Here is a 23135-nt window from a genome sequence, read left to right as displayed (position 1 = left end):
GTTACATCTTATATTTTCAGGCTTTCTCAGCTTGATATATTCAGCTTAGATATAGTCAGCTTTAAGATTTAGGGCAGTGTGGTTCATATGGTTTGTCCAGTCTTCATTGTTTTCTGGAATTCAGTAGCTTCCAGCTTGGAGCAAAATTGTTTTCCTGTGTCCCTTGCCTTTCCCTCAGACCTGTCAGTTAACGTGGTCAGGATGGATCACCTTGTGTGGTTGTGAACAAGACAGAAGATGCACAGATTTAATACTCAGACTGAAAGAAAACTCATTCAAAATCCTCCTGTTAATGCTAAGAAGCCTATTATGGTGGTGTGTCCAATGGACAAAAAATTTAGTCTGAGAATTACTTAATCCTTTTTCACAAATATTTTTTTTTCCGGCTACATATTGAAATCAGTAGCAAGATAAAAACAGCATACTTTTGGCTAGACCTTTTTTTTTTTTCCTTAGCCATCTACGGTTACATTAAATTCAGATGATGGGTTTTTTTCCCCTCCCTTTTTATTTTTTTTAATGCAAAATTGAGACTGGAAGAGAATGTCCCGTTAGTACTACATGTACTCTGGTCTGGAAGCTGGTTTGGGCATTGTTGCCCTGTCTTACTGGGGTAGGAGAGTAATCAGAAAGTCCTCCAAGAATGCTTGGTAAGCTGAGTCTCCTCCTTCAGCACTCCCTTGCTTTTCTCCAGCTCCATGCCTCATTATGGGAAAGTCGTAACTCTGGGCATAGGATGATTGATAGGATGGTCAATAGAAGGAATTCCAGAAAATCTAGCCCACACCACTGAAAGGATGAAGAGAAATTCTGTGTGCTCTAGGAAGATGGGCAGGCCACAGTGGGATTCTGTGACTTTGTGAAAATCATTCTGGCACATTTGCCATTACTTTGAGTGGCTTTTTGGAATGCATCTTCCTCTTGACTTGGAAAGGAAGGGACTGGATACCTGGAAGCCCACAGTAATTTATTTAAAAAACCAATTCAATCAAAAATTGGCTTTAGCAAATTTACAGGATGCTAACCTTCACTCCCTCAGTGATGGTAAGAGCAGTTTTTTTGTGAGATCTTCCTTTTGCAGAATTCTCCTTTCTTAAAATATCCCCTTTCCCTGAAACTTAAAAAAGTCACGGACCAAGTTTTATATCAATGCATGCAATTTAGATTCATTCGAAATGTAAATTAACAAGCTGAAGTGGTTAAATAACAATTACTACATTTTCATAAATTTAAGAAGAAAAGATTAAGATTTATAGCTATGATTTGAGAAAAAGGGAAACAGAGTTCATGCCCACCTTCATTGTTGGTTTTTCCAATGACTCTCGAGTGTGCACACTGAAAGAACACATGAGGCTTTTCTTTTCGGAAACCAAGGCCATATTTGCATAGGTTACTGTGGGAGGAAATTAAGAAATAAAAAGTGTCATTAAAGGATTAAGTTTTATTTCTGGAAGAAGTCCCTTGGATTCCTAATTAACCACTAATATTTTGGGATTTAGATTATCGCCAGCCCAGCCTTTAGCAATTATAATAGCACTGCATGATGCAAAGGACTTTTCAAAAATGTAGCTCTTAATCTGTGCACTCCCTAATACATGGCCAAAAACCTTAAGACTTCCGCTTTCTAAAATGATGACATATATATCTGATGGCTACTTGCTCTTAGGGGCTCTTAGTGGGATCGCTGCCCCTCTCCCCACTGCCCAGCCCCTGGCACTTGGAGACTTGGGTCTCACATCACTTTGTAATTGAGCCTCTTTGCTCTTACTTTGAGTTTTACTCATGCTGGTTTTCAGAAGGTCTCAGTGTAACGCAAGAGCTATGCCTGGGCACCAGAATTCTAGAAATCAGTCCTGTGCTCATACGTATACTGTGAGGATTAGATGGGTTGACACACATGAAACCTTTAATCAATACCTGGTGCTCAATACCTGTCAGCTCTAATTATTCTTGTTGTTGCTATCATCTCAGTAAAGGAGCCAAATCTGACCTAGCCAACATGTGAAAAGTGTCTCCTTGGACCTGCCAGTTCATTCTGTTTTTAAAATAACTTTTTCTGGTATATTTTGTCACTTAAATAACCTCTTTGGTTATTGATATAAGTGACCTTATAGGATGGTAGCAGTCATTTATACTAACAGGTAGAAAAATATTTCTTTTAATAAACACTATTTCTTCATATGCTCTTTGATGGGAGTTCAGTGACCCAGACATTAACCTTTAGGGACAATTTGAGGAAGGTATGTTCTTCTTAATACCTTTGTGTTCCAGGGATACATCTTCTTCTATCCTTGAATGAGGTTGTTGAATCCCTTAGGCTGGACTTACTTGGTTTTGTTGTTGTTGTTATTGTTGTTAGAGAGAGGCAGCCTGTGTGCCTGCTAGGGGAGGAACAGAGGTTAAGAGAGAGAGAATCTCAGGCAGGCTCCACACTCAGTGCAGAGCCTGACAAGGGGCTCGATCCCAGGACCCTGAGATCATGACCTGAGCCGAAATCAAGAGCCCAGCACTTAACTGTCTGAGCCACCCAGGTGCACCTTGTTAGTTTTTAAGTAGGAGTGTGGCTGGTCAGTGCAGGAGGATTGATGCTAAAGAACTGTCTTAAAATGTGTCTTCTGATATAATGCTAGTTCTAGAACCTTAGGCTCCGTCCTTGGCTGTTTCTCAGCCTGACTTTCACCCACTCCAGTAAAATGTCTATCTGTCGGAATAGAATATACATCTTTACCATTATACAACTTCACAATGACAATGCTGTTTATGTTAGCATTGACTCTAATATAAGCAGGGGAATATTGTTTGCTTTAGCCTCTAGCCTAGCATAGAAGAATGAGGATTTTGCTTTTAAAAAGGTTAAACTGCACGTAAACAATGTCACTGCTGCCTTTTTGACTAACAGGGTGATCTTGAGTCAGAAGACCCTTGAATTTGGTCCACTTAGAACTCTATTTTGTTTTATAAGTGAAGAGCAGTACTTAAACTGGAGAAGAAATATTCTTTGCTTTTTAAAATTTAGGGCTTTCCGAGTGCCAACGATGTAGTCTGGCCATTGCAATACTCCCAGGGGGCTTGGGTCAAAATGCACCTGTTCCTAGGTGAGTGCAGAAAGCCTACTCCTCTTGGAGTCAAGGTCATACAGATACCCTGTGCTCTGAGTTTACTTTTAGCCTAAGCAGGAAGTTCTCAATTTCTTTTCTCCCCTCACTGGTGCCACATCTATTGACAACTGTCAGTGTCTGAAGCTGGTTCTTGAAAAGTTCCCCTTGAAGGAAATGTTTCTCAGGCCTCAGGGCTAACCCTGACTATGGCCTCCACTGACTTCACAGGGTATTCAGGAATTGGAGTGGTTTTCAGAGTTGTCCCCACTGGGGTAGATGACCAGACCATTCTCTCGCCTCCACGATCAGTCATTGGGTGTGGGTTCATGAGAAGGGTGTAGATAGTCCCAAGTGAGGTGGCTCTCTGCAGCTTGAGCAGACCTGGAAGGAGTTGAGAACCAAAGGCTGTCTACTGATAGTACCCCTAATGCTAAGTCAACAAGTCCTCCCTTGAGAGGGTTCTGGGTGGAGGTCCCAGTGTCCCCCACAATTCACTCACTGAGCCCACAGAAAACCATCATCATGGCCGTATGGGTACCCCTGAGAACACCACGATGGCCGAGTCTTGGTCAGCACAGACCACATGTTCTTCTCTATAGGATTTCAGTATCTGCTTGTGGAAAATCAGATTGAGAAGAAACACAGGAACTCATGCAGAATATAGAGTAAACATAAAGGGAGCCTAACTCAATGCAAAACATGGAGAGAACAGGGAAAACAAAATTTTAAACTAAATGAAATTTGGAATATTAGCATGCTATCGTTACTTGGTAAAACAGTACATAGTTTTAGATTTTACAGGGGAAGTTTCTATTATCTTGCTCCAATCTCTTGAGGTTTGTAAGTTCCTTGGGTAAGCCTGTGTTGAGAGAAGAAGCACTCACTCACTTTTTGAATTGACTATTTTATATGCAGCTTTTGTTCTGTTAGAGATCGGTTTGACTGACGTTATATCTGAACCTTGTGATGATGAACAGTTTTATACTGTGTTATGTGAATACTAAACTCTTCTTTATATTCCAGATATTGATGAATGCAGCACCATTCCTGGAATCTGTGATGGGGGCGAATGTACAAACACAGTCAGCAGTTATTTTTGCAAATGTCCTCCTGGTTTTTACCCCTCTCCCGATGGTACCAGATGCGTAGGTAGGTTTAATTCTAAACAGCGTGCCTGATTCCTGTAAATCAGTTCCATAACAAACATCTTTCAAAACACTTTTGTTCAGGGGGACTAATAATTTCTCACTTGATATAAAATGTACCTTTACATCTTATTAAACAGTTGAGCACTCTCTTCAAGAAAAGAGGCACCTTGTGGTCTTGTATTAGGATTTTTACCTCCCAGAAAGAGGGATGATCCAGGAGCCCATACAGATATCCTCAGTCTATAAATTAACTTTGCAGTTATGCAAGTGTCAAACCTTCTGTCATTTCCTGGGACCTGTGTTAATTTAGGTCTGAAATTTTGCAATAATCTCTTAATTGGTCTCCCTGCTTCCTGGCTTCTCTACAATCCATCTTGTCAGATTTATCTTTCTAAAATAATGCTTTGATTAAATGCTCAAAAACCTCTGGTAGTTTTCCATTAGGATTTGGAAATTAGTGGCTTTTTAGTCTGTGTCGCATGGATCCTTCAGGTGCAGCAAAGGTCTCCAGAGCTGCTGGGGTGGGAGAGGGGAACCGTGAGAAGGGGGAGGCTGAGGGGGAAAGGACCCTCGCCTCCCACTCCCTGCCCCTCACATGCACACTCCAGGCAACTCTGCTTTTACCTGGTGGTGTGTTAGCGTCTGTGTAAAATATCCATTAAATAAGGGATTTTCTTGTTTTAAACGAATAGGTTTGATAACTGCTGGATTTAACGATTGCTAAGACTTCCTTCGAAGTCCAGTTCTCTAGAGTAAAGTTCAAGTTCCAGAGTGTGCAGCCTAGTAGTTAAGGACCTTCACTCTCTGACCTCTTTCAGCCTTGCTGACTTATCAGCACAGTCCCTGCTTCTCACCCTCAACCAGGTCATTTGTTTTAATTCCTTCCTGCCTTGAATCATACCTGTGGTAACACTCAGGATACTCTTCTTCCCAGCTCAAGCCACCTTTCATGCTTCTACTCAGGTTCTCTGTCTTTGAAGATGTCCCAGATCAGCCTACCTGAAAGCAGTTTCTCCCTTACCTGAGGATATGCTTCTCGTAAATGGTCTCCTAGGGAAATTTTATGTCTGTATGTTTTTATGTCGCTAATTAAGTTGTAAGCTCCCTTTAAAGGCTAAATAACTGCTATCCTCCTATATCCCTGATGGTTCTCGGCATGATTCCTTGCATGTCATAGACACTCAGTAAGTATTTGTTGAATATCAAAATGAGTACTTCCTTATTATTCAGGCAAAGCTCGGGAAGCCTATGGCTCATGGCCTCAGAGAAAAATGAGCACTGTCTTTTGATGTTTGTTTCTGGCCCATATTTTCAAAGACACTCAGCTTCACATCCTCACCACAAGCCATGAGTTTCAGACCCAAACTGAATTGTACTTGAAATTCTGAATTCCTTTGTACTTAGTCACATATAATAAAAGCTGAGGACGGTCTCTTAAGTTGACATTTGCATAAGTACAACCAGGGAGGGAAGCATATCTGGACTTTTCCTTAGAAACAACGGTGATGCCTGGATTCCCGGATTTTCCAGGATCTTCCATACATACTGGCACCACAGGGAAAGAATGGCCAGTGCTATTCATAGAGCTCTTTTTTCTCCCCAAACTGTCCCAATTCGCACTTGACATCCCGTAATGATGCTTAGCAGAGAGATAGATCAGAAGTTCTTTCCTGGCCAAATAATAGGTAGATTTTTTTTTTTTTTAACCTTCAAAGAGAGCCCTGGATTATGACTAAAACACGTTTACCTATCAGATGGTTTACATTTTTATCAGTCTTTTACCAAATATATCCATGCTATTTAAAAAGAAAGGAGGGGGGGACTAGGATTCAGGGGTGACCTTCTAGGTGTGAGGTGTTTTATGGAAATTATCTGACTTCATGCTCACAACCACACTGTAGATGGGAAGAAGCTGAGGTTTACAGAGCTCAGATAAGTAATTTGGTTCAATTGTTTAAGCAGTTAAGAAGTGAAGGAGCTGGGATCCCAACTTGGGCCTGAGCCCACAGTCCCATACCCTCTCATTGCTCCCTCCCAAATGACCACCGGACACAGTAAACCCTTTCTTACCATACACCTAGGCCAGTGCAGTTTCTTCTTCTTTGGAACTTTATTGTACCCATAGCTAGGAACTTGTTATATAAAATGCTCCAAGTGACATTTCTGCCTTCCCTAAGGCTGATATCTCCTGCCATGGCAAACCACAGAGACCCCCCCAAATTATCCCTAGTGAAAAGAAAATACATATAGTCTCCAACTTATAAATGAATCTAGGATTTGTTGGTAAGTTGGCTGTTTGGAATTAGCCCATCTAACCAATAGAAAACCCAACCTGTAGCTAGGGGTGTGTCGTATCTCCTTATACATTTCTTCTAAGCACAAGATTCCACCTGTTACCTTTGGTCACCACATTCTGAGGCTCTCAGACCTCCCTGTCCCCAGTATCCCCTTTGTTTTATAAGCTCTTGAAGTATTACTTTATTTTTAAATCTTCCTTTGGCACTTTAATAATACCTTATGTAGGGTGGTCTTTTCACATTAGTGTGTCCTGTCTCATCAATTCCCAGGAATCCTGACGACATCCTGTTCCTAGTTTGGGCCTCACAGCTCCTAACTCCTGGTTGGACACAACAATGTTAGTGATTGGTTAGGAGAGGCCTATTGATAGGCTAGGATGATCTGCAAACACCTGTTTAATCCATAATATATATTTTTCGATATAATGTGGTCTCTGGGTTCTGAAAGGAAGGGGGGCCAAGTGATTCAGAAGGGGGAAAAGGAGGAAAGCTTCCTAATCCTTTTCTGCCGGATGTCTTGGCCACAGCAGATTCAAAATAGAAGAAGGTGTCTACGCTTCATCTTACCTCCACTTCTCTCCTCCAAATCCTAACATTCTTTCCCCTCAGCTTCCACCTTAGCCTCTTTGCAAAGTGATCCAGCACCACAATGGCTTCCTTCCCACTTCCTTGGGCACTGCTGCTTGATGACGTGGGAAACTTCAGGCTGGTGCGCCCAGGAGGCCATTCCTCCCAGTGTTTCCCGGTTTTCACACATTTTCCCTTCCTTTACTTATTAGCCCATAGGTTTGCTTCAAAATTATAAGTTGTGTCGGTGTGTGTATTTTTAACCAAAGCTCTCCTGTGAAAAGAGAAATCAGCAAAATGCGTATTGGAGGTGCGGGTGCCGTTTGCGTATCAGAGCCTGCCCGCAGCCCAGACTTGGCTGGGAAGGTTTTTAGCCCCAACATTCACCATTTTGATCAAGAGTTTTCTAACCCACTGATTTAACATGTAAGTGAGCCAGCTGGGCAGTAAAATAGTATCATGGTTAATGTGCAAAATAATAGACATTAGCCCATTAAGAGTTTGCAACTGGCAGCTGTAGGTCCCAGTTTTGCTCCGAAAGATAGCCCACACTGAAAATTATATATACAAATATTGGTCAAGCATTTATACTGAGTTTTGACCACCAAATTCATTTGAAACTGGGATATAAGTCAGTTTTGAACATTTCTTCCCATTCTTAACAGCCTTTGCTTTCCATGCCCCAAACATTTACTAATCACTGAGGATATAAATTATTCGTGGCTTTAAAGCCATGGGAAGTAGCAAGTAGGACGTTCTGCGGCTCCTTCTTCTTCATGGGGAAGGTACCCCCCGTGGCTTTACAGAGTCTATCTCGTCAGCACTCCTCTCTCCAGCCATTTACCCTGGACCAGGCTGGAAGGAAACTTGTTTGGCCTCTCTGCTGAGACTAGTACTCTACTTGGAGGTGTAGGAACGGGGCCCCAAAAGATCTCTAGAAAGCACATTTATACCTGCTAGTGGTTTTAAGTATTTTTCAGAAATAATCTTGTCTTCTTTAAAGCTGATCCATAGTTTTATTTTATGGCTTGTCTGGGTTTTTGTAGCCTTCTTCACAGGATATTAATAATTTATATGTTTCGAAGTTAGCCTTTATTTAATTCCATTTTATTTTATTAATTTATTGCCACCTTCAAGGTCTGAGAGCTTCGTGTTCTTAAGAATGATGTAGATGAAAACAATCATAGGTATGACCTTCTCTGATCAAACTCGAAGTTTAGTGTTTAGACAGGCAACATAGGGATGAAGTTTTAACTGTAAAAAAATTCTTCATTTTATAAAATAATTTACCACTTATTTTGTTTCTCGGAGTCCATAGTCTCTCATGGTTCGGTGATGGGTATTAAGGAGGGCACATACTGCATGGAGCACTGGGTGTTATACGAAAACAATGAAGCGTAGAACACTACATCAAAAACTAATGATGTATGGTGATTAACATAACATAATAAAAATTAAATTAAAAAATTTAAAAACTCATTTTAAAAATATTTTACTTAAAAAAAAAGAATTTACCACTTCTATTTCTTCAAATAACAAGCATATTTAAAATATTATTTACTTTTTACTTTATTGCGTATGGGCTATGCAGTGATATGCTTTCCTTAAAGAGGTACATCATCAACATGTCAGGGGGATCAAGGTGTTCTGTACTTAGCTACCTGCATTCCCTATTTCACAGTGCTTTCTCAAAGGCCCATGAAGCAGTTAGGTTTCTACTGTGTCACAGGCTCTTTTTTGATAGCCTAGATTTATACTTCAGCATGTCATTGTTGTCATGACTGTCAGACATGATGTAACCCAATAAAAGTGGTATATAGAAAGATGTCTACCCCTGTTGCTTTGAGAAGATACCTTTCTGCCAAAAAAAAAAAAAAAAAAAAAAAAGCCTTCAAGAACCATTGTATTCTATAGGACTAAGAACTTGGAATCACGTACATTTTGAACTTGTAAATAATTAGTGCCTTATAAAATCTTGCTAGGGCCCTAGGACAAAAGGAAATCTTGATTCACAAGCATTGGATCTGACTGCAAAATGGCTCACTCCTTTAAAAAAAAATCTCACAAGTCTGACTCACATTTATAGTCTGAAAAGTAAGAAAGATCTTTTAGAAATGTAGACTATAGTGCAGACTTAATGTTGTTTTAAAATAGATTTATATCAATATTTGCCTAAAGCGGCTCGAATTAAGTGGTTTGAAACAAGGACAACAAAGTCTCCCTTCAGTATAGAGACATGTCTCTCTAACTAATTAACTGTCACTGCCAGTGATTTTCTTAGTCTCTCTTTTCCTATGGCACATGTGGTTGTAATCATTCGTCCCCACCTTGGGGATGGAATGTGGGACTTCAGCCAAGTGCACCAGCTCGCAGGGGCGAAAGGTGTGAGACGAAGGGAGGTCTGACCTAGCATTGTTCCTGAGCAGCGCACGCCACTTCCCTTCCGTGGGTGAGAGTGTCAGTGTGTCCCGCCGGAGCCCACATGTGAAGCGCAGAGATGCTGGGGCAGGAGAGCGTTGTTACGAGTTCCAGCTCAGTGATGTGTGTGGGGGTGTGTTTCTTTGTTCTCTCAGATGTTCGCCCGGGATACTGTTACACGGCTCTGGCAAATGGGCGCTGTTCTAACCAACTGCCACAGTCCATGACGAAAATGCAGTGCTGCTGTGATGTTGGCCGATGCTGGTCCCCGGGGGTCACGGTCGCCCCTGAGATGTGTCCCATCAGAGCAACCGGTAAGAGCCCTTCCAGTTGTCTGCAGAGTCTCCCAGTCCCACCCCTCACAAGCCCAGTGGCAATGTGCGTGAAGCACATCTGGTAGAAATCCAGGTAAGTGAAAAAGATTCCAGAAAATAAAAGACATGACTCCCAGGGAAATTTCCCCAGACAGTGACTTGGGAAACTACAGAGGTCCATACAGATAATACTGTTTTCTGGTACTGCTTCTTACTGAGCTTGCTTATCACCACTGAATAGCAACCTTCTCAGGAGGGCTTGTCCTCTCTTATTCTCATGTATTTCTTTTGGCTCTCAAGGAGTCCTCAAAAGCTCCACTGAATCAAATTCACTTCTCTCCGAGCCTCTCAGTGAGTTATGCTGCATACATGTTTTCTCCTTCCCTAACGCCTGACACCTTTCCTCTTCCTTGGTGCCAATTCTTACTGACTTTTTTTCTTTGTACTACTTCTCACATCTGTCAGATTCCTTCCATTTTCACATAAAGCTCCTTTTCTCTCGTCTGGACTATTGCAGTGGCCTCCTAACTCATCTCTATGAAATCCACATCTACCATATACATTTCCCAAAGCATAATTCATCTGAAGTTCAGTTAAAAAAAATTATGGCCGGGGGAAAAGGTAGGGAAAGATGTCTGGAAAAATTTTCCCAGGATGAATTCAGGCGGTATCTAGTGGTCCAAGTCCCTCCATTTCTTGAAAATAAAATTTTACTACTTGGCAGAGCATCTAGCATCCTCAAATCTGACCCCAGTTCATCTTTTAATTCTTCTTCTTTATGGTGGCTTTATTTTTCTAGTTCAGTTATACGATCAAGCTTTCCTTAAAACCAGTCTGAGGATCTCTGACCTCAACTGTTCTTTTTTCCTAAAACTTCTCCTCAGTTCGGGTTCTTCCTCCCTACTTCCTAAACCCTGCCACCTTGCTTGTTAAATGCTCTCTTGTTCAGTAAGGATCCTAACATGATTTCTGATACGACCTAATTCCTGGATGTCCCGAGATAACCACAGCTGGAAATGCTGCCTTCTGTCTCGGTGCTCCAGGTATTTACTGTTGCTTTGGCACAAATCCCATCTACTCTGCTTTGTGCCAATGCGTGTTCATGTATTTCTTTATTACTAGTTGATAAATCTCATTAGGAGGTCTCATTCATTCTTATAGTCCCATATTCCTTATGCTTTCTTAGCACTTCCACAGTAGTTAGTTAGCAAAATCTGGCTCATAGGAGGCATTCAGGTGGAGTGAACAATTTATTAAGTGACAACTTTCCCACCAGTTCTAAGTGAAAACTGGGGTTATAACTGCTTCTTCATCTGATTCCTGAACAGTGTATTTGACTCCGAGAACTGTAGCAGAGTGAATCAAGGTGAGGAAGGATAAACACAGAGTTAATGGGATACTGCAGAGTGTTAATCACAGAATGTGAATTTCCCATTATCCTGGGTTCTACACCTGCTCACAGATGTTACTATAAAATTTCTGTTTATTGCTGAGACTTATATGTGTGGATTAAAGAAGCAATAAAAATCTTTCAATACATTTTAACATATAACAAGTCATATATTTTGTCTGATTTGCTTACTGTCTATGGCCTAAAAATAAAACCCACCCTCCTTAGTGCACTAGGGGGACCATTTAGTAGGTCACTCTTTAGAAGTGCATGGCTTGCGTACCAGGAGAATGACTTTTTAAATACATAGTTAATTTAGGAATCAGCAGCATTGATGCAGATTCCTTTCTGTGCTGAGGTCTTGAATAGAGGACAGAGGGACGGCAGGTTGAGGTGCCTGAAGACCTGCTTTGGAATGCAGGTGCAGAAGACCCTGTCTCCCTGTGTGGCTCTGCAGGGAGCTGCTCTCTCATGTGTACCACTGAAATACCCATAATCTAAGATAAGCCCAGGGCAAAGCAGACTGACAGAGAAAAGCTAATTTGCAGGTGGGTGTTTGTTTGCTCAGATGTTCTGGTAGCGTTCTGGTATAGAACTCTGGGCTCTCAACTTATGGAGAGTGATTATATATATACACACACACACACACACACACACACACACATATATGTATATCCTTCATATATCCTACAATATAGGATATATGTATATCATTCACATATATATATGTATATAAAATAATCCTTCATATATATATATATGGATTATTTTAGACTAGTCAGCTTTTTACCATGTTAAAAAAAAATCAGTATCATCTCTGAGTTAAATGGAATTAGGAAAGATGGACATCAGTTGAACAAAACTAGCCCCAGTTTGCTGATTCAGAATGTAAACGGGCTCATGGGAAAGTTATGAAGCTGGAGAGAGTAGAACAGAGTATAGGACCCACTCTGATACACTTTCCTACGGAGGTTAAGATGAATTTAATGGCATGCTTAAAGTCATATATCAATCTAATTAGCAGAAATCCTGATAAGCTATTCAACTTCTTTTATACAAATCCTAAAAGACTAAAGAAAAAGAAAGGCTGAATTGGTGCTTGGAAGCAAAATGAGTCCCTTAATATAATTGCTATCCAGTTAAATCCAACACATAGTTAATGAATTCCTCTTATGTGCAATTTGCAAGGCTAGGCTCAGAGTGGGAATTAGTCATGAGTTAGATATGATTGTTGACTTCAAAGATTATGCACAATCTTGGTGGTAGAAATTTGGTGGAAAGCAAGTAGCCGGGAAGTGATAGATAGGGCACATCCAGGTGATAATTCTATAAGAAGGATCACTGTGGTTTCGTAAGAGGGATTGTAGCATCCGGGTTCGGGGAAGCATAAACAATAATATAAATCCTCCCCAGATGCAGTCAAATGCTACAGAATCTGTGTGGGTTAAAATTACAGATAAATAATAATTAAAATGCAGTTATAGAATTCTCTGAATACATGATGTTAACCTGAGTTGGAAATGCCAAATGTGATTGAAGAAGTTTTAGTAATGGACCAACAAGTAACAACAAGGTACATGGTAGCTAGGTATATTTGGCCACATGTGAATTGGCAGATTTTCCCCATGAGGTTGAATATGAATGTATTTCCATAAGACATATTACAGTGCCTTAGAATAAGTCAGATTTAGTGCACAAGGAAAAGAGTAATATTAGCCTCATTTCTATTAATGGATAAAGCTAGTATAGAAATTATCTGTGGGAGAATCCCTGTGTGGCAGCGATAATAAAATTATCAGTATTCTGACAAGAAGGGGAAAAAGAAATTTTAAAAAATCACAAGATTAGTTTACATATAGAGGGAACTATAACAAGATGTGGCTAATGTACTAGTAGTTAAGTAAATACATCCCTGGAAACCTGGATACTGTGTCTTAAAACATCTTTTTGGAAGCTCAGGAAAAAACGTGTCACAAATCTAAAGATGATTTATTCTGATAAAGACCTGGCATGAAAAATGGGAATCAGCCTATATGTGCAGTCAGAGGGAAATTCCTGATTAACTCAGGTGTACGAGTTCAGGGAATCATTATGCAGCATTAATAACAGACCCACTACCCCCTGGTATTCCTTCTGCCCCCCCGCGTGTTGCTTCTCCAACACTTTGTTGTCTTTTTACAAATAGGTATTCCTCAGGGCTCTGTCTCTGCACACCCTTCTCTTCACTTTCCACACCTTCCCTAGGGGAGCTCATTCATCCCCATGGCTTTAAATACCACCCGCCTACTGATCATTCCAAAACTTATATCCAGCCCCCCACTTCTCCCGCTAGGCTTCGAACTCTTACATAGCTGTTCCATGACAAATCTGCTTGGATATCTGCCACCTCAAAATACATATGTTCAACATGGAACTTGGCTTCTACCCACCAAACCCATTGAAGTTACCTCCCATTGCAGTTTCTCACATTTGGTAAATGTCACCAACATCTACCCAGCTGCTAAACCAGAAGACTATGTTGTTCCTGATTTCCTGTTTCCTCTGCTCTGACATTTACTCCTTCATGAAGCACTACCCACTTATCTCTAAAATATGCTTCAAATTCGTCCACTCCTGCTCAGTTCCATCACTGCCTCCCTTGTCCCGCCAAAGCTTTCTTGTCCTTGATGTTCTGTAACAGCCTTGCCTCCCTCCTGCGCATTCTCCCTGTGTCAGCAAGACTGATCTTCTGAAAATGTTCGTTGATTACATCCCACATTAATCTGCTGAAGACTTCCAGTGGCTTAAAATAAAATCCGGGCTTTTTAGTGTGCTCTTTAGAGCTCTGTGGGATCCACAAATAGGACTGAGTTGAGAAAGTGGCATTTGATTCCTCCTTGAGGCAAATCGTGACATAGGTAGAGACTTCCTAAATTTGGGGAGAGGCATGCGGTATACACTCTGGGGAGTTTGGTTTTGGTTTGGAATTATGGTTCCAGTATGGTTGCTACTGTAGCTGTTAGGATGGGAATGACGTCAGTGGGCTTTTTCCCTTTTCTCCAATTGATCTGTGTGGTCTGATGATTGATTTTATTCAGAGTTTCTTTGAAATGTAAGGGTGACTTCTACAGGTTTATGAGTTACGCTACAGCTCAGTTTTTGTGTTCTGTTGTGTCGTGTTTTTCCAGAGGATTTCAACAAGCTGTGCTCCGTCCCTTTGGTAATTCCTGAGAGACCAGGATATCCTCCCCCACCCCTTGGCCCCATTCCTCCTGTTCCTCCTGGCTTTCCTCCTGGACCTCCAGTTCCTGTCCCTCGACCCCCGGTGGAATATCCATACCCGTCTCGGGAACCACCAAGTAAGGATTGAAAAGTCATCAGGGTTTTGTTTTGTTTTGTTTTGTTTTTTTGTTTACATTAATCAGGTTAACTTTGTTGTTGTTATTTACGCTGCTTTAGTCATTAAATTAGTATATCAATTCCTAGATTAACTGGTTTACGTAGTGTTGTATGTAAGTTTCTCAGTTCACCTATTGCTTAGAGAAAAATAGGGGGTTTCATATTCTCCAGATTAATGTCCTCTGGGTATTGACAACTGAGGGAGAGTTATGAGAGCAATTTAAATCTGATTCACAGGATGAAGTCATAGAGGTGGTATACAATTATATGTTGAGTTTTATATAATGCAAAGCAGTTTTGCAAGTAATTACCAAGAACTCATTGCCTTTGTCATTTACTCAAACTGGAGGCTTGAGAGTGGGGCAGAAAAGAGGTAGGGAGAAGCTGGCCACAGCGAGGCTGCAGGGTCTGGCTGCAGGTGATCTCTGTAAGCGGGCATGGAAATAGACTTTACTGGCCCCAGATGACCTTTGCCCAAAGAGTGTCTTCCTTCCTTGCTGATTTAGGATTTTTCCCATGATTTTAATGGGGTTTAATGTTATTCCTTTAGGGGTGCTGCCCGTCAATGTCACTGATTACTGCCAGTTGTTCCGCTATCTCTGTCAGAATGGACGCTGCATTCCAACTCCTGGGAGCTACAGGTGTGAATGCAACAAAGGATTCCAGCTGGACCTCCGAGGGGAGTGCATTGGTATGTGACGCCTATGGTTAGGTCCGCATGAGAGGCTATCGCAATTCTGTCCCATGACTAGATGGGTTTTCTGTTGCAGCTGTGATAAATCACCTCAAGCCTAGTGGCTTAAAACAACACAAATCTATAGTTCTGTAGGTTAGAAGTCCAACACAGGTCTAACCGGGCTAAAATCAAGGTGTCGGCAGGGCTCTGTTCCTTTCAGAGGCTCTCAGAGAGAATCCATTTTTTTGCCCTTTCCAGCTTCTAGAGGCTGTCTGTATTCCTTGGCTGATGGTCCCCTCCTCTGTCGTCAGAGGCAGCAGCATAGCATCTTTAAATCTCTAATTCTTTGGTTCTCTCTTCCAGTTCCCTCTTCCACTTTTAAGGACCTTTGTGGTTAAATAGGGTCCAACTGAGTAACTCAGGAGACGCTTCCCGTCTCAAGGTCTGCTGATAAACAACCTTGATTCCCCTTTGCCACGTAACGTATTCAGAGGTTCTGGGGATTAGGACGTGAATATATTTGGAGAGGGACATTATTCTGCCTACTATCTTGACTTTTAACTTTCATCGTAAATACATTCAAGTCGTTGCTGGTAACTTCAACGTACGTCATCTTATCAAAAGTCTGACCATTAAAATAAAGCATTAAACCGTCCCCAGATTATGAAATTTTGCACATGTAACTAATTTAAATGGATAACTCACCAACTGTCTCTAGTTAGTCATTAAAAACTGACGAGAGAAACTTTGAGTTGTTGACAGGTTGTTTAAGCTAGCAAAAGGAGGAAATGTAACACAAGAATAATTCATCTGTTAATTGGAAAAGAACACCCAGTCACCATCTAACTTTTTAAAAATAAATTCCTCACCATAACACATACATAGTAAAATAAAATAAATAAATAAATAAAAATAAATTCCTTTCTTAGTTCAATTATACAATCCAATTCTGTAATTACGAATAAGGCAGAAATAAGGAGTTCTTAGTTTCTCACACTGTGTAGTTTCCCCTTCTAGCACACACTGAGAGAGAGAGAGAGTCATTCAGTCCGTAGAGGTCACGCGGAGCTGACTGGAAGAGGGGACATCTAGCTCACGGTGGGCAAGTGTACCTGCAGCAGGAAACGTGTGACTCTGGAGAAGTGCGTTATCTTTCAAAAGCCTTAGTTTCCTCGTCTTTACAAATAGGGGAATATAGACCAGTTTGCTGTTAAATAGACTGATAGTTCTAAACAACTATAAAACCAATGGGAGCCTGTCTGGGGGTGAGGGTTGGGGGGTGGACTCTGTGGTAGGTGAGAACAGCTCTTGGAATGACAACTGTTTCATGTCTTGTTCTGATGTTCTCAGTGGAACTCAGCAGGGGATGCTTAGATAAGGTGAGGCCTCCTTTTAACTGAAACAGAGAGCCCCAAGAGATACTCGGAATTCTACCTAGAAGCCATTTCTGAAACGCTAGTCTGTTTGAGTCCCTTAGGCCAGACTCAAGGCAGAGAAAATGTTTATTAGCTTGGAGGGTAGAGTTGCTACATGTTTGGCATTTTTCTATGAAAAATAACATAGGAAAATAATATACTTTAACTGCACCACCGGTTTTCAAGTGGCTGGTGGCATGGTACACTGTAGCAGAAAGAGAAAAGATCCTTCTCATTGTGCTATTTATTTCTCAGGAGGAAAGCGTTTTAACATGTAAAGGAGGCCAAAAAAATGATCTTAAAGTTAGGAGTTGTTGCTGTCTAATTTCTTACTAAAATATGCTGTATTTTGCAGATGTTGATGAATGTGAGAAAAACCCTTGTGCTGGTGGAGAGTGTATTAATAACCAGGGCTCGTACACCTGTCAGTGCCGACCTGGCTATCAGAGCACCCTCACCCGGACGGAGTGCCGAGGTATGGTCCTAGCTCGGAAGTTGCTAAGTAAGGGGACATATATGCTAAGGAGGAGGTTTGCTTGGAAGGAATTTAACACCTTTGCCAGGAGAGGCTAACAGGCCCTTGTTGCTTTTTGCACTTAATTCCAGATATTGTCACACTGAAGGACAGCGTCATAAAATCCAGCAGACATGCAAATCATTTTAAAAGATGCTCCTGTTCCTATGGGAATATCTTATTTTTACTACTTTTTGCCTCATCACTATTGCTCTTAATTTTTAATCTGAGAGCTAGGGAATGGGGTTGACCCTTGTTGACACAGAAACTGAGGAAAGTTTCAGGTGAAATTGTATTGAATCAATTTCTTAATGGAAAGGTCTGTAGGGTAAAGAAGGAGCGACAGTGGCCACAGCAACATCACCTGGGAGCTGGTGGGAAATGCAGAATCTCAGGTCCCACCTCAGACTTACTAAATCACAATCAGCATTTGAACAAGATCCCCCCAGTGATCCATAAGCACACTAAAGTTTGAGAAGCACTACTATAAATGTTTGCTCACAGAATTTTCTCTTTGGGTTTATTAATTAATTTATTACATCATCCTATATGCCTTTTGTCAGATGACTGATATACTAAGTTTCTGGGACAGAAATAAATAAGATCTACTTTCAACCCTCGGGGAATTCAAATATCTATGTCTCTATAACTTTGGCACAGAATGAGGTATTTCACTGATCCAGTAAAGCCAAATAAAAGCAAGAGAGTTTTATGTTAAAATTAAATATAAGAAAAGGTCAAAAGGTTTGTATCACCTAAAAAAAATTGTCAGCTATTAACAGGAGTTAATTTTATTTGCCTTTTGTTTTTCCTTTAGCAAAAGCTCTTCATATGAGTTGAAGACAAATATTTTTTATTTTTATCAGTGACTGGTTACAGAGTCTTTGAATGTTGTTCTGGCTTAGAGATTTCTTGCCATTGGTATATAAATGGCAGTGTTGAGCAGAAGAAACTGGAGCATAGTATGTCAGCCTGCTAATATTTCTATTAATGGCCTACTTACTGAATATAAATATAGATAGTTCGAATGTTTAACTGAGTTTAGAACATTGTTAACATTATAACTATTGTTTACAATAATTAGCATGTATGATGTATTAGGCATTTTGCAGTAGTAGAGAATAAACTGAAAGCAATGTCTAGAATTCTGCACTATTAAATAAGCAAGTAGAAGAGATTATTGAGCGTACTCAGCCAGGGCGAGGGCCAGCCAGTATAGAGGAGTGGTGATGTTATCACTCTGGGACTTAATTTATTGGAGACTGAGGATTACCTAAAAGCCTCAAATACTGTCCTCCTTAAGAGCTAGTGCTAAGCTTATCTCAAACATAAGGAGTTGATGACATATTCACATTTTGGGGAAGGTGAAAGTGGCCACAAAACAGAAAGATTGCGTACTTAGCTGAGAAGTACATGACAGGCTGAAGAGAAGGGGACAGAAGGGGCAGAGAGAAACACGGTAGAGAACTTTGAATGGCAAGCTTCCGATTTATCTTGTGAGGCAGTGTGCAGACTGATGGTGCTCTGAAATTAGTGAGGAGAGAAAATGCTGAACTCTTTATACTGTTTATTTTATCCTTGGGCCTCAAAAGATTATAGAATCCTAAAAAAAAAAAAAAAAAAAAAAAAAAACCAATTCTGCTCAAGAGTATGTGGCTTTTACTATTTTTTGGAGTGTGTAGCAAGTCAGATTTTTGCAAGGATTAAGAAATAAATGAGAGAGAAAAAGAGCGTAGGTTGTTGGCACAAAGATCAGACAGAAGAAAAGCCCAGACTGCCTCAGCTAGTCCAATGACTCGTGTGGAAACCACTGTTGGATCTGCCCAGAAAGAAAGTGCGTCTGAGGGTCAACCACAAGACACCGTGCAGACGCAGGGTAGACAGAGTAACCAGTGTGCCATGAATGCACATTCTTGTCGTCCAGAGGATGTTTCGGGTGCTTATCCTCAGGCACATGTGGCCTCAGCTCTACATAGATAGCTCCACCCCCAGGCACGACTACGCGGTTCCCTGGTCTCTGTCTTCTGGGGAATAGGCTCTGGCAAAGATTGTATGCTATGTAGACAAGGCAGCGTGTATTCATCCTCTTTGGTGTTCATCCAGGTATCTAGCCTAGAAACTGAGGGGAACAGATAATCCAGGGTACCATGTTGTCCAATTTGAGTTAATCATTGATCTTTAAATGAGAAATCAGATATAGGTTATTTGAGTTACTGTCCTTTTTTAACACTTTCATATCGAGCTCTGTTGTTTACTTTGGCATAATATTAAGCACAACAGAAAGAAGGGGAAATGCCCCATGTTTTATTTGGTAGATAGAATGCTTATGAAGTTATAAAAGAAACTAAGAATACATAAACAATAAAACTGTACTTGGACCAGAACTGCCATAAGGAAGGTAAACATTTCATGTGATTGTTGGTTTTCAGATGGAATTAAATTTTTTTAGTAGGATTTTTGTTTTATTGTTCTGATGTAGCTATGAGATCTCCCTTTTTGAGCATGTGAAAGATGCCAGCCAAAGTTTAATATAAATAATGATATATACTGGCTCATTAAATTAGCTAGAAAAATGAAGAAAAATCTGTTTTATGTATACAATTGAGATTTAAGGAGTCTTATTAGAAATTAGAGTTAGATCAAATGCTCTTATATTGACATTCTTTTTCTGTCCTATGTCTTGCAAACTCTAGTCAGTCATCTAAAATCTCACATTACTGGATATCACATTTATGTTGAGGAATATTTAGTAATTAAACCCCAAGACTACCATCATGGGTTTGGAGATGGAGGAAGGGGGAAATAAAATAATTGTAAATCCACCAAGTAAATCTATTTCTTCTGTTTTAACTTCCATCTTAGACATCGACGAATGTTTACAGAATGGCCGTATCTGTAATAATGGACGTTGCATCAACACAGATGGCAGTTTCCACTGTGTGTGTAACGCGGGCTTTCACGTGACACGAGATGGGAAGAACTGTGAAGGTAAGTGATAGCAAGATGGCAGTCAGGGCAGCAGGATAATATTCATCCCTATCTCCCGTCGTGGTTTCAATATCAGAAGTCTTTAACAAGGGGCGCCTGGGTGGCTCAGTTGGTTAAGCATCTGTCTTAGGCTCAGGTCAGGATCCCAGTGTCCTGGGATCGAGTTCCGCATCCAGCTCCTTGCTCAGCGGAGAGCCTGCCTCTCCCTCTGCCTGCCACTCCCCCTGCTTGTGCTCTCTCTCACTCTCTCCCTGACAAATAAATAAATAAAATCTTAAAAAAAAAAAAAAGTCTTTAACAAGACCAAGCCAAACATCAAGTGAAAGGTCAAAGTAGCAAATATATTTCACATATTGTTACAGGAGAGGCAAGCATACTTTGTAACAATATTCATACCTTTAATTACGTTTCTGTGAGTCAAATAGCATTTCAAATATATGAGAGCTTGTCCTTTAAAAATCCCTGGTGATGACGAAACTTCTATAACATAGATCATTACTTCCTAATTTTGTGCCATCAGAATTTGTTCGTTGTTTTTTTTTTTTAATGGAACACACCTAATCTCCTGTATTTCTTTTTTAAATTTTTAATTGAAGTAAGGTGACACGTGCCATATATTCTTTTGACATTTATAATCCTTCTGTTTAAAGTGTCTGTCTAGTAAGAAAATACTGCTGAGTACCTGGAAATGTAAAATTTGTTTGAGACATCGACTATTGAGAAGCAGCTATCTTGTGTCTTGAATTAATCACTTCATTTTGAATTGGGCTGTTTCAAACATTTTGTCTTTTTCCCCTGCCATTTTTTCCTGAATTGAAAATATGACCATTATTGATGAGTTTCCACTACTTAGACCTTAGCAAAAAAATGAAGAATGCTTCTTATCGTCTTTCCCAACGTCTTTGGGAAAGATCCCAAGAATCTATTCATACATTAAAAGAATTTCAAAATTGTTCTTAGAAACATTTTTGGCAGAATATTATCTCAGTGATTCAATTCAAAGACTTAATGCCAGAATTCTCGGTTGGGATAGAATCCTGTTTAAAAAAAAAGGAAAAAAAATCATAAATTACATTGGTCTGACTAAAGCCTGTAAGTGAAAACACACCATGTCTAGAAGAGCAAGTACCTCCCAAGACAGCTGTAGTATTAAATAAAATAACATATTGATGAATTTAAAGAAATAACCCGTTGATCAAGGAATCCTAAAGGTTAGCTAACATGGCTATCCTCCATAGTCCAGTCTTGCATTTTAAAAATACATTTTTTCCTACCCCTATTTAAAACTGCTTCAAATTTTAAGCTGCCCTCTGGTTTCTACTTTATAAAGAATTAGGAAGTGGCCTTAGTACATTTTAAGTTCCATCCTTCTTAGTTTTGATTTTTTTTTTTCAGTGTTTTGGAAGTAGTATCAGTGAAGTAAATATAACCATCAGGCTGTTAACACACTTTTCAGTTTGTCCACTGCTCTTTTAAAAAAAAGTCCTGGTAGCTTCCATTGAGTCGAATTTCGTACACACACACACACACACACGTGCAGTTTTATATATATGATTACATATAAATTTCATATCTATACACACATGCATATATGTGTATATATGTATACATACAGCATATATACAGTATGTCATAAAATAAATTTAGCCCTAGAGTTTGCATGCACATGTCAAAAATTGAGAACTTAAGAATACATATTTTATATGGCCCTTCTTCTTATATGCTATAATTTGGGAGAAAATTAGCCTTAGACTATAATCACACACACACACACACACAAAACCCAGAAGAAATGTGAAGAAAAAGAATTATATTCATTCAGGTTGGCTTCCTCTGTAAGCTTACTCTTCTGGTCATAAGAGAATGTATCTTTTTGCATTTTTCAGATATGGATGAATGCAGCATAAGGAACATGTGCCTTAATGGAATGTGTATCAATGAAGATGGCAGTTTTAAATGTATTTGCAAACCTGGATTTCAGCTGGCATCAGATGGGCGTTATTGCAAAGGTTTGTGCTATAAAACTCTAAGTCATATTCTCCCCCTGCTTTTTCTCCTTTCTATATTGCTTAGAGGTACCACTTTTCCTTATTGATTCTCCCCACTTAAAGTCCTCCTAATTCATTTTAGGAAATCTGACTGGACCTCCTTCTTAAGTCCAGCCATCCAGAGAGCTATGGTTTATGCTCAAGAGGCTGTTCTGATTTCAGAAAGGGTGTTTGGGGTCTTCTAAAGGAGCCCGAAAGGCTATGTAGCAAATGAATGAGAAGCTGAATTAACAGTTGGTCCACCAACAAATGTGAGCATCTTTTTAAAGAAGCTGAATTCTTCCTCTTCCTTATATTTGGGGAGTAATGGTAGTTAGGTCTTTTGATGGCTGTCATTTGCTACCTCTTACACCTTCACCTAGACAAAATATTGTAAATGCTTATTGCAGTGATATCTTCTCCATAATTTCCTCCTGATATCTTAAGAAACAAAGTTTTTCATGAACAATTTAAGCGTTTTCAAGTCACATAAGCATAAAGGGAAATAGAATTAAGTAGAAGAAATAAACAAAGAGCCATTGTTTATTTTTTTTTTAATTTTTTTATTGTTATGTTAATCCCCATACATTACATCATTAGTTTTAGATATAGGGTTCCATGATTCATTGTTTGTGCATAACACCCAGTGCTCCATGCAGAACGTGCCCTCCTCAATACCCATCACCAGGCTAACCCATCCCCCCAAACCCCTCCCCTCTAGAACCCTCAGCTTGTTTTTCAGAGTCCATTGTCTCTCATGGTTCTTCTCCCCCTCCGATTTCCCCCCCTTCATTCTTCCCCTCCTGCTACATTCTTCTTCTTCTTTTTTTCTTTCTTAACATATATTGCATTATTTGTTTCAGAGGTACAGATCTGAGATTCAACAGTCTTGCACAATTCACAGC

The 23135-nt window shown here is 40.0% G+C and overlaps 1 protein-coding gene across 3 annotated transcripts in view; it reads left to right on the top strand.

The window, feature by feature from the left end:
* The window catches only part of FBN1 (fibrillin 1), a 227712-nt gene that overhangs the window by 110603 nt on the left and 93974 nt on the right, over positions 1 to 23135 (top strand). For all 3 annotated transcript variants that reach the window (XR_004301028.1, XM_032417484.1, XM_032417485.1), the window contains 7 exons: positions 4122 to 4247; positions 9684 to 9842; positions 14400 to 14570; positions 15161 to 15301; positions 17057 to 17176; positions 20078 to 20203; positions 22090 to 22212. Coding sequence is in view for 2 of the 3 variants with exons in the window: in XM_032417484.1 (XP_032273375.1) it covers positions 4122 to 4247; positions 9684 to 9842; positions 14400 to 14570; positions 15161 to 15301; positions 17057 to 17176; positions 20078 to 20203; positions 22090 to 22212 (966 nt within the window). In the remaining variant the exon portion in view is untranslated. The remainder of the gene's footprint in view (positions 1 to 4121; positions 4248 to 9683; positions 9843 to 14399; positions 14571 to 15160; positions 15302 to 17056; positions 17177 to 20077; positions 20204 to 22089; positions 22213 to 23135) is intronic.

Source organism: Phoca vitulina, unplaced genomic scaffold, assembly GCF_004348235.1.
Source record: "Phoca vitulina isolate PV1807 unplaced genomic scaffold, GSC_HSeal_1.0 scaffold20, whole genome shotgun sequence".
In the NCBI taxonomy this organism is placed as follows: domain Eukaryota; kingdom Metazoa; phylum Chordata; class Mammalia; order Carnivora; family Phocidae; genus Phoca; species Phoca vitulina.
Note: the sequence above shows the minus strand (reverse complement) of the source record. Positions and strands in the feature narration are given on the sequence as shown.